At 35.4% G+C, this 12,891-nt stretch overlaps 1 protein-coding gene across 1 annotated transcript in view; it reads right to left on the bottom strand.

The window, feature by feature from the left end:
• Positions 1-12,891, bottom strand: part of AlaRS (alanine--tRNA ligase, cytoplasmic) — a 329,791-nt gene that overhangs the window by 27,059 nt on the left and 289,841 nt on the right. The window contains exon 20 of the mRNA XM_090398495.1: positions 11,862-11,948. Within this exon, the coding sequence (XP_090254621.1) occupies positions 11,862-11,948 (87 nt within the window). The remainder of the gene's footprint in view (positions 1-11,861; positions 11,949-12,891) is intronic.

Genomic DNA, 12,891 nt, shown 5'->3' with positions numbered 1-12,891 from the left:
CTCGCCATCATTCTAGTCAAAAGGCATGGTGTATTAAGACCTTAATACATCATGACCATTTTTATAGAAAGAATTACAACACATTAAATCTACCTTATCAAATGGTTTTAATGATTTCTTCATCAAAGCATTTAACAGTTATAGAATCTCTGCCTCTTCAGCTCCTGAAGAAATAACTTGAATTCCTTCCCTTATGTGCAAGGTATTCTCTGAATGAATCCAATAACAACAAATTTTAAAACCACTGCACATTTCTGTTGCCTTTTGCCCAGTCAGAAAAATCTCCATCTTGTTCATATCTCCTAAAAATAAGCTACCTTCTCTAGGTTTTATTGCTCTTGTGGTTTATCTTATTATGGATAAACAGGAGGATCTGCTTTTATTTGTTGTGAATGGCCTAAGTTTTATATTAAACAGCATGAGCCCTGAAGAGTATAGACATGTTGAGCTTACTATCTCCACTAAGAAAGTTCACTGGAACAAGACAAGAATCCTTCATAAAAATTGATTATGTGTGGAATATATTTATAAAGAAATGTGTGATACTACTCCACTGTCCCAACTTAAACAGATCTGATGGTCTTCATATGTTAGTACATTTTAAATGTACTAACATATGAAGTTAACATATGAATAAATGTACTAACATATGAACATAAATGTACTAACATATGAACTTTACACACACACACACACACACACGCGCGCGCGCGCGTGTGTGTGTGTGTGTGTTCCAATTAGGAAAATATTGACCATTTTAGTTGTCTACATTACATTACATTAGCTACTAAAGTTGCACTTTTTAGAATTTTCTGTTATTGTTTAATTGCCATTCAGTTTTTTGTACTAAAGATACCTAGGAAACATAATTCTACAAATAAAAAGTTTTAAAATGAGCTTTTCTGTTTTATAGTTTATTAGCAGCATGGTCCAAACTGCTCAAAAGTGCTAACAATGTTTTTATTTATGTTAATAAAAAATAAAGGCTGTATAAAGAAGAATAATTTTTGGGATAACATAACCCATCAAATCTATCTGGGTTCAGGCGATGTTACATGGTTTCACAACTTTCTTTACACAACTATTCCATAAGAAAACAGCTTTATGTAGAGGAGATGGAATCTAATACAGTTTAGTTGTTCATCACAACAAACAGATCTACTGGTTTGGCCAAAATATGACAAACAACAGGTGCACAGAATTGGATTGATACCAGAGTAGTCTAAAGGAGGAACTTGTCCTTTGCAGCTTAGAGAAAAGGAAAATTTATTAATTGGGTATAAAGCCACTCTGAGATACCTTGGACATATGTGATGATGAGAAATTAGGAGACTACCAATGAAGAAACTTCATACTAGCTAACAGCCTTATCCACAAAAGAATTAGTAATACAGTGTGGACAAAATCTCTTCAAACCAATTCAAGTGTGTAATCCACCAGGCATACACAAATCTCTTCATCCATCAAATTTATCTCAAGCATCTATAAATTTACACATTAACTCATTTACAATTAGCGCTGTTCTTAATTCAGTCCTATCATACATTGAGAAGAGACTATTCTCACACGTTTTTTTTTTTTTTTCCCAAATTAACATTTTCATATCCTTTCATATTCCATACTTTTCACCTTGTAAATCACTTATTCCAGCCAAAATTATTATATCTTTCAATATAAGTAATACAAGTAATTTCAAAACAATATACAATAAAATCAAACAAAATTACAATAAAAAAGTATAATAAGCTTGCTGGAATTACTTATATTCACTTACAATTCTAGCAAGCTTGTATTTTTTTTGCCTTATTACCTTTTCTTTTATGGCACTTTTTTGAAATCCAATGGCAACACTAATATCTTTAATCTCTGCACTAAGAAAGCACAATTTAGTCATGCAATCATCAAGAACCGAGTAATCTGTAGTCTGATGTTGACCAACTGGATTTCTTCCCAGTTTTCAACCTGTCCACCACAAAGGCAGCACTTCTGCATTCATCAGAACTGACATTCCAAACCTCCACTCCATGATCTGCCTTGGCTCAAAATTTCACTACCAAACCAATATGCCACATTCATTTGCTATCTCAAAATCTTTTAACGACCATGACTTCTTCTCCTCTTTCTCTCTCTAAAGAATGACTTTCTACAGTTGAAATATCCAAATAGTGAGGTCATCCTATTTGGAGACTTCAACATCCACACCTCAAAATGGATTCCTTTCTTCAGTTTCACCAATAAGCTGGTTGGGATACTGAGGTGTTTGCCATTAACAACAATCTAACAAAGATCGTCAACCTTCTTACCAGAATACCTAACAAACCACTCTAATCTGCCAGCACACTTGATCTCTTCCTAACAAGCTCCCCTTCCAATAAGACTGTGGATGTCAGCTCTTTTCTTGGTAGCTCAAATCACCTCAGATATCTCCTTTGCAACAGAATAACATTCACCCATTAGTTCTTAGTTTTGCATCCTTTGACACTACAAGACTTCTAACCCTCTTCCTCATGTTTGACTACTGCTTCAGGTTCTCCTGATCCAAACACCTGGCCACACCTAATTACAGAAATCATCCTCACAGGAATGAAAATCTTCATCCTCCCCATTCCACAACTATCACCCAAGCTTTGGTTCTCAAAGTGTACAATGCAGTAAAAACTTTGCATACCATGAGTAGCCAAGATCAAAACCCCAACTTCTCACTCTGCCTGTACTGAAGCCTACAACAACTGTAAAAGTCATCAACAAATCCAAATCAGATTTTAAATGCTAAATACTGCAAACTCACCTCCTGTTCAAATTAGTTGAGCATTACAGTCTCTTGTCAAGGTCATTGGGTGCAACTTTTGTCCACCTATGTTTCCACCACTCTCACATTCAGATTGTACTATAGTAACCTCACCTAAAGACAAGACCAACTTTTTGGTATTACTCTTCTATTTGAACTCTTGCACTGATGGCCTGGACTAAGTTCCTCCACTCTGCCAAGAAAATTGCTCTCCATGTCACCCACAGTCTTATGCCAGAAAGAAATCCAAGGAATCCTTAATAACCTATACACAAGAAAGACATTCCAGTCCTGATGGTATCCTACCAACTGTGTTAATAACTTGTGCATAAGAACTAACACCTATCCTGTATTGCCTCTTAAATCTATCCTGTCTGGGGTGCTTAAGGGTCAAAGCTGTATAACTGTGAGGAGACCTCCACATAGCCTTTAAAGGAATGCGGAGAACAGACCAGGGCTTCTGACCTAATCTCCAATCCTCACCTTCTCGTGGTGCACCCTGTTGGGTATCTACCTGGATACTGAACGAACGAGGATGGGCTGGCAATTTGGGATTTAGCCAACCAAATTGTATTCTTATTGGCTTAAACCAATATATAAATTGATGGTACAACATAACAAAATTTCATGCTGGCTGGGGCATTGCCCAGTTAAACAAGGCTCCGTTGTTTTCGCCAAGGAAACAGGGCAAACAGCAAAAAAGTCAGCTACTGGAACACATCTGAAAGCACACCCCAACTAAACATCACCAAAGTTAAAGATCGGTACTATCAACATAAGAAGCCTGAATGGCAAAGAAATGGAACTAGCTGAGGAATTAGATAAATACCAGATCGGCATAATAGGGGTGACTGAAACAAAAAAGACAAAACTGGTGAGATCTTTCTGAGCAATAAATACAAAATGTTATATTCAGGCAATGACAAATAAGGAAAAGAAGCGGTAGCCATAGTATTAAACACTAAATATGAGGCTAATCTTCTTGAATGGTAGGCAGTCTCAAGTAGAGTGATGTGGACAAATATCAGAATGGGGAATTGGACAATGAGACTTATTTGTGCCTATGGTCTCACACAGAAGGCTCTACTAAAGTAGAAGTGGAGGAATTTTTTGAGGCTCTAGAGAAAGCTACTGACACAATCAAAAAGGAAAAGTTGGTCCTTGTTGAGAATCTAAATAGCAGAGTAGGGAGTAATTGTCAGACATACAAAAATATTTTGGGAAAATTTGGAGAAAAGAGCAAAGCTAATAATAATGGCAAATACCTGTTGCGGACATTGACTTGTTATTACTAACAATATGTTCCTACATAAAAATGTGCACAAATTCACATGGAGAGAAGAAGCAAGGAATAAGAGAAGTCTCACTGACTATGTTATTGTTGAAAGTGATGTTTTCTAACTAGTGCAAGACACCATAGTTTACAGAGGATTTGAAATTGGAAGCGATCACTATTTAGTCTTGAGCAGGATAAAATTGAATTTCATATTGAAAAGAATGATATGTAAAAAAGTTTTAAAGCGAATAAAATTTGAGCAGCTGTGAGATGTGAACTGTATACTAAAATACACAAAGATTATTGAAGAAAAAATGAAAGAGTTTGAGAACAAGAACGAAACCTTGGAGATTCAGTGGCAAACCTTGAAGAAAACCCTGACTGATTCAGCCAGAGAGGCATGTGATGAGACTGTCTGCAAAGATAGAAAAATCAGAACTCCATGGTAGACACAGAAAGTTAAGCAGACAGTGAGGGAAAAGAAGAAAGCATATCAAAAGTTCCTGGCAAATAAATCAGCTTGTGTTGTTAGAGAATACACTGTGTAAAACTAGCTAAACAAAAGTCATGGTGTGACTTCGGCAAGAACAAAGAAAATAAATATCAAGAAGGTGGTAAGATATTCTGGTGGTTGTTGAAGAAGCTTAGAAGAAAGAGTGCTGTAAAAGGAGTTACAGATGATAAAGGTGACATGAAAATAAGAGAAAAAGATATCCTTGAAGTATGGAGTAATTACTTCGAAAAATTGCTAAATGAAACAAGCAGTGATGACAGCACAGTGGTAAAAAAACACTGACCAGGCATGCAGTCAGGAATATATATCCATATTTGAAGTAGAAAAAGCCATCAAAGGCTTGAAATGGGGAAAGGCAGCAGGAGTAGATGATATTCGACCAGAAATGCTATAAAGTATGGCAGTATAAAAGTCTTACAGTGGCTGTATTGCATAGGTCAGAAGACTTGGACAGAGGGACAAATTCCAGATGATTGGAGTAGAGCTCTCATAGTACCCATATATAAAAAGGGAAATAAAACTGAATGTGAGAATTACAGAGGTATTTCCCTACTGAGTGTTTCTGGTAAGATTTATGCCAGTGTACTTGAGAAACGGTTGAGAAGAATTGCGAAGAAAAGCTTGGTGAAGAACAAGCTGGATGTAGGCCAAATAGGGGCTGTCAGGATCAAATCTTTATTTAAGTTTTGTTGATCTGGAAAAGGCATATGACAAGGTGCCAATAGAGAAGCTATTCAATACGCTACAGTTATATGGTGTCAATGGAGCATTATATCAAGCAATACTTAGTCTTTATTTGAGTTGCAAGTCAGCAGTTAGAATTGAAGGAAGTACAGGGAGATGGTTTAATGTTAAATCTGGTATGAGACAAGGATGTACATTATCCCGTCTCTTATTCATTATCTATATGGATCACATTATGAAGGAAAGTGGTATTAAACATGATATCAGAATTGGAGATGTTAATGTCAGCTCTTTGCTTTATGCAGACGATGTTATACTTCTAAATAAATCCGCTACAAGTTTAAACGATTCCCTGACTAAATTGAATAACTGTTGTAATAGATATGATATGAATTTCAGCAATAAAAAGACAAAGACAATGAAAATAGGTAGAATCGTTGAAAGTGTAAACTGCGTTTTGAAAAGGAGAACCTGTGGATGAAGTATCAAGTAGATGAAAGAAAAGTTTTATGTACCACTTCAATTTTCTTATAGTTTCTGAGAAACTCTTTTGCATATTGCTTTTATCTACAAGCTCCATATTTACATTATAATCTGGCACATGAGCAGGTTTTCCAATGTTTTTACCCTGTCTTTCTGTCAATGTTATCCATAGTCACCATAACATCCTTATAAAATGAAGTCAAAGTAAGCACATCACATTTATCAAACCATTTGACAGAAAGCAATTCATCACATATTATTGACTTATATTCACCTTACTTCAGTTTTCCATTAAACTGTTTTTTTTCTTCTTTTTTTGTGATTTGCTCAAACTGTCCAACATGCAGTTGTTTATCATGCTGCTAATATTTGACCAGTGTGATCTGGTCACACCAATTATGAAAAAATAAATAATGCCTTTAATTAAATATGGCTCTAATAGTGTCATGATCACATTACCAAATATAACAAACCATAGTGATGGATTACAACTTCTGTGGTAGAACCAGTATAAGCAATATTGTCTAACATACAACCTGCATCACAGCCACAAAGAACAAGCATCGTTAATCCAAAACAATGTTTTGTTTTTTCGAAGAAATGAACTGCTTAAAATGCAATCTACCCTTAATTAAAGTTGCCAAAAAATTATATTCTTGCTTAATCCTTTATTCAAGTATAAGCAAATAAAGTTTGAATGGTTGCACATGAAGTATCTTCAAGACTAGGCTCCTTGTACACAGACTCGAATGACTTAAGTTACTAAAGTCATTATAGAAAGGATTAAGCAAGAATATAATTTCTTGGCAACTTTAATTTAGCTTATAACCAAGCGAAAAACTTTCTACAATTAGCTCTAATTCAGTGTGTTTTAATAATAATAAGGTGTGAAACCTTTTTTTTTAACACTTGTATATGGGAAATATACGAAGCCTACATTACTTCAACCTTGGTATCACTTCTGGTCTTGGCTCCCACTGGTGACATTTTAATAATGTTTGTCTTTGGTCTTTATTCCGGGAAGTAGAAAGTAGAGTGGTTATGCTTGGTGGCAAGTTTTTGCCTACCTGTCTAATAAGAGTTTGATGAGTTTAGTAGTGATCCTTTTAGGTCATCACTCAGTGAGATTTAGAATGGTCTTGTAGTTCACTCAAGAGTTTTTGGAGGAAACTAAAGGTTGAAGCCAGTCTGGGTATACTGGCCATACACACCCGAAAGGATGTGTGTTTTGCATTATGGGATACCACTGCAATTAATGTGAAGTCATTAGCCTCTAGGTAGCCTAGTCATGAAAATACTTCAAGTGCAAACTTTGTTTTCTTACATGGGGATAAAGGATTAAACAAGAATATTATTTTTTGCCAACTTTAGTTTAGAACCAAGTGAAAAATCTCTCTTCAACTATCCTTCCAATCTACTTTCATCAACAGACAGGTTTCTAAATGGGTAAAGCATTTCTGCAAATTTTATTTTGAAATAATCAATTACACTTTTCAGTTGATACAATTTGTCTCCCTTGTGCTGTTTGTTATCACAAATGCAGCAGCTTCAGAAGTAGCTGAAATCTATCTAGTTGCAGCTTTATGAAAACGAGCATTGAAAGTAAAAGATAGTTTGCCTAGTAAATGCTGCGTGCTATTTTTTACATTTGCTATCAACATTATCAAAGAAAAAAATATAGTTTCAGAATTTGATATTCATCCTTTTCTTTGTTTTGGATCTCTTTTCCTTTGGTGTTTTCTATGACAAAATTATGATACCAATTTGTCTCAGCAGCAATGTTTTTTAGAAGTTAATTCATAGTAAAAAGCAAAAGCTTGAAATAATCTCCAAATCAAATTGTTTCTCTGCAAAAATACCTTTTTTTCTGGGACCATTCAGTCCTCATTATTATTATTTTATATTTTGGTTGCTGAACTTCATCATTTTCATTGCCTGAGAACAGTGAAGTGCTATAATCTGAATTGCAGAAAATTGCATGGATATTGGCAGTGTTGTCATTGGCAACTTTTGCACACTGCTCTCAAATTTTTTAGTGATATGAAACATTACTATTTGAACCTTGTTTACTTTCCTTTGGCTACAAGTATTTATAATCTGACTTGATTCCTGTTAAAACAGAATTCAAGAAAGATTCAACAGGATAAATGTGGCAACAGTACACTTGTGGTGAGCGGTCATCTTGAATCAGACTTTCACAAACCACTTGATTCACTCACTTTACTATTTTCACAGTGACAGGAAACTGTTCACTGTGAACCTTCTATTGACTATAAATACAAGAGGAGGAAAAAAAAGTTGCAAAGAAATGACAATATTTCCCTGCAAAAATTCAAAAGCCAAAATAAATTTACTACTATACTACAGCAGTTAAAATGTGACGAATGCATATTTACATCAATACTGTTTTCAGGATAGAAGTATTGTGATGTTTTCGTTGTTTTCACCAGGGAACCAGGGCGAACAGCGAAAAGTCAGCTACTGGAACAAATCTGAAAACAAACCCCAACTCAACATCACCAGAGTTAAAGATCGGTACTATCAACGTAAGAAGCCTGAATGGCAAAGAAATGGAGCTAACTGAGGAATTAGATAAGTACCAGATCGACATAATAGGGGTGACTGAAACAAAAAAGACCAAAACTGGTGAGCTCTTTCTGAGCAATAAATACAAAATGTTATATTCAGGCAATGACAATCAAGGAAAAGAAGGAGTAGCCATAGTATTCAACACAAAATACAAGGCTAATCTTCTTGAATGGCAGTCAGTCTCAAGTAGAGTAATGTGAGCAAATATGAGAATGGGGAACTGGACAATGAGACTTATTTGTGCCTATGGTCCCACAGAAGGTTCTACTAAGGTAGAAGTGGAGGAATTTTTTGAGGCTTTAGAAAAAGCAACTGACACAATGAAAAAGGAAAAGTTGGTCCTTGTTGGGGATCTAAATAGTAGAGTACGAAATGATTGTGAGACATACAAAAATATTTTGGGAAAATTTGGAGAAAAGAGCAAAGCTAATAATAATGGCAAATATCTGTTGGATTTCTGCTCAGGACATGGACTGGTTATTACTAACACCATGTTCCAACATAAAAATGTGCACAAATTCACATGGAGAGAAGAGGCAAGGCATAAGAAAAGTCTCATTGACGATCAGACTTTTCTTATAGTCAAAAAAATGGCAAATGTAGAACACCAGAGTGTACAGAGGATTTGAAATTGGAAGTGATCACTATTTAGTCTTGAGCAGGATAAAATTGAATTTCATATTGAAAAGAATAACGTGTAAGAAAGTTTTAAAGCGAATAAAAGTTGAGCAGCTCTCAGATGTGAACTGTAGACTAAAATACAGAAATATTATTGAAAAGAAAATGAAAGAGTTTGAGAACAGGAATCAAACCTTGGAGATTCAGTGGCAAACTCTGAAGGAAACATTGATTGATTCTGCCAGAGAGGCATGTGGTGAGGTTGTGTGCAAGGATAAAAAAATCAGAACTCCTTGGTGGACACAGGAAGTTAAAGAGGCAGTGAAGGAAAAGAAGAAAGCATATCAAAAGTTCCTGGCAAATAAGTCAGCTTTTACTCTTACAGAATACAGAGACAAATGTAAGAAAGCTAAACAGTGCGTAAAACTAGCTAAACAAAAGTCATGGGAGGACTTTGGCAAGAATATAGAAAATAAATATCAAGAAGGTGGCAAAATATTCTGGAGGTTGTTGAAGAAGCTTAGGAATGGAGGAAAGAGTGCTGTAAAAGGAATTAGAGATGATAAAGGTGAAATGAAAACAGGAGAAAAAGATATCCTTGAAGTATGGAGTAATTACTTTGAAAAACTGCTAAATGAAACAAGCAGTGATGACAGCACAGTGATAAAAACACTGACCAGGCATGCAGTAAGGAATACATATCCATACTTGAAGTAGAAAAAGCCATCAAAGGCTTGAAATGTGGAAAGGCAGCAGGAGTAGATGATATTCGACCAGAAATGCTGAAGTATGGTTGTATAAGAGTCTTACAGTGGCTGCACTGCATAGTTCAGAAAGCCTGGACAGAGGGACGAATTCCCGATGATTGGAGTAGAGCTCTCATAGTACCCATATATAAAAAGGGAAATAAAACCGAATGTGAGAATTACAGAGGTATTTCCCTACTGAGTGTTCCTGGCAAGATCTATGCAAGTATACTTGAGAAACGTTTGAGAAGAATTGTGGAAGAAAAGCTTGGTGAAGAGCTGGATTCAGGCCAAATAGAGGCTGTCAGGATCAGATCTTCACTTTACGACAAATAGTCGAGAAAGCATGGGAATATAACAAATATCTGTATTTAAGTTTTGTCGATTTGGAAAAGGCATATGACAAGGTGCCAAGAGAGAAGCTATTCAATACGCTGCAGTTATATGGTGTCAATGGGGCATTATATCAAGCAATACTTAGTCTTTATTTGAGTTGTGAGTCAGCAGTTAGAATTGAAGGAAGTACAGGAAGATGGTTTAATGTTAAATCTGGTGTGAGACAAGGATGTACATTATCCCCTCTGTTATTCATTATCTATATGGATCACATTATGAAGGAAAGTGGTATTAAACCTGATATCAAAATTGGAGATGTTAATGTCAGCTCTTTGCTTTATGCGGATGATGTTATACTTCTAAATAAATCCGCTACAAGTCTGCAAGATTCTTTGACTAAATTGAATAGCTGTTGTAATAGATATGGTATGAAGGTCAGCAATAAAAAGACAAAGACGATGAAAATAGGCAGAATCATTGAAAATGTCAACTGTGTTGTGAATGGAGAACCTGTGGAACAAGTAAAACATTTCAGCTACTTAGGTACAATTTTTACTGAAGATGGTAAATTAAATATAGAAATAGACAACAGAATCAGCAAAGCTGGTATGGTGGAAAGTCAATTGAATAAATTCATATGGAATAAGAGAGAAATTAGTCGGAACACTAAATTAGCTGTATACAAGACAGTGTTCAAACCAATTTTAACTTATGGATCTGAGAGCTGGGTCAGAAGTAAAACACTTGACCAAAGACTAGAGACCGCAGATATGAGAGTCCTGAGAAAGATTAGAGGCGTGAACAGATGGCATCAATGGCAATATCATATTAAAAATGAGGATATTAGGAAAGAACTTGACATTGTCAGCATCCAGGAATGCGTTAGCAGAGCTAATCTCAGATGGTATGGTCACTTAAATAGAATGGGAGAGGAAAGATTAGCAAAACAAGTGTTCTCTGCCAGGCTGGCAGGAAAACGACCCAGAGGAAGACCAAGATATAGGTGGATTGATACGGTACAAAGTGCCTTAGACGATAGAAATATAAGATCTGATAATGTTGGAGTCTTGACAAGTAACAGACTGATTTGGAGGAAAATTGTAGATAGGAAGTTAGTAATGATGTAATTTTTTCATGTAGTACTGTCATATCCTGTACACCCCTTGAGGGTACATGGCAGGAATTTGATGATGATGATGAAGTATTGTGATGATGTATATAGCACTGCTGCTCAAAGGGTTAAGAGGAGGTTATTAATCCTATTGGATTAATTGTCTTTCATATTGTGATAGTTTGACAAGTGAAACTAAGTTCACTTGGCCTCAATAGACCTTTGTGCCTATTATTTAAATGAAGATGGGATGGGTTAACTAGAGCATATTGAATAAAAATAAATCTAATAATAGGTATCACTTAATATGGCTGCTAAAAGAATTTGTAATTATGGAAAGTTTACTATACAAAATTTCTAAAAGTCTGCTATGTCTACCATTGCATGTTCTCAAAACAGATCCAGGTATCTATTTTGCACTGGGAAAAAGACCCTTCATCTAAGACAAACCAGATAGTAATCATACCAATAGGAAGTTATTACAAATTACACTACTTAGGCATTTCAAGTTGTCATTTTTTGAAGAACTGTTCTTGAAGCCCTCAAACGGCATACAGGATACTAAAGTTAAATAAAGCTGAAGATTTCATTTTAAATTTTTTGAAGGAGAAAAAAATAATAACAAAACTTGAATTTTCATTCATTCCATTTAATATTTTTTTACAGATAAGTTACTTTGGAATTATGAAGAAGGAGACAAAAAAGTTTTAAATTACCTTTGCATTAGCTCCTGCCATGAACTTATGCACAATGAATTTCTGGTTTGGATGATTTTGAAGGAACTGTTTAGCTTGCTCCACAACCTGGAAAGTAAAGATAAACTAGAGATCTTAATAAATCCTAAATCATTTTTTTCCTCCCCTGGATAGGTAATGCCATCCCATAAAAATCATGAAAATATCATCTATTGCAGGATGCAAATGCTTAAGACACTGGTACTGTGAGTTAGGGAACTGGGAACACTCTTAAATATCTATACAAAGGTAAGAATTCAAATTCAAACTGATATCATAACTTATACCAGTTATGAAAATTAGAAGGAGCAGGCCAGAAGAGTTGCAACTATTGTATGGAAAGCTAAATCTGAGTATGAAATGAAACTGGCTATGCAAGCTAAAGACAGCCCAAAAGAATTCTAATATTACACTGAAAGTAAAAAAAAGAATGAATGCGAAAGAATAACTGGATCTAATTTAGTGAGTGCAGCAGAGTTAATCCATAGGTGACAGATGCAGAAGAAACTGCTCAACTAATGAATGCCCATTTTTCTAAAAGCTATCAACCCAGTGTAATCAACACTGAGCTCTTTGGTGCATCGTCAACGAATGAAGAAACTCTGGCATAACAAGGAAGAGTTACTTGAGCTATTGCATAAACTGAATAAGAATTTGGCAATAGGAAATGAGGGAATTATCAACATGAATGCAAAAAAGAGTGTTCAACTGAACTGACTGTTTCTTTGACTAGATTATATAATTTGAGTCTCAAAAGACAGATTCTAAAGGAACAGAAAGAGTATTATATCTAACTCTCAACTTATCAGTATCTCTGGAGTGATGGTGAAGTTGTGATCTCTTACTAGCCCCCCCCCCACACACACACGCAATAACTTCACCACCACTCCAAAGTCCATGCTGTTCATTGCAAAGTATAGATTTTATTCTTTGTCAACCCATTTCTGTATGTGAGAGCTTAACAGCTTTTCCAATATACAGAAATGGGTTGACAGAAAACCTATACTCTGCA

Source organism: Typopeltis vanoorti, chromosome 9 (assembly GCF_054136105.1).
Source record: "Typopeltis vanoorti isolate ZY-2024b chromosome 9, IOZ_Tvanoo_1.0, whole genome shotgun sequence".
Lineage (NCBI taxonomy): Eukaryota > Metazoa > Arthropoda > Arachnida > Uropygi > Thelyphonidae > Typopeltis > Typopeltis vanoorti.
The sequence above is the reverse complement of the archived record's forward strand: the minus strand, read 5'-3'. Positions and strand labels throughout refer to the sequence as shown.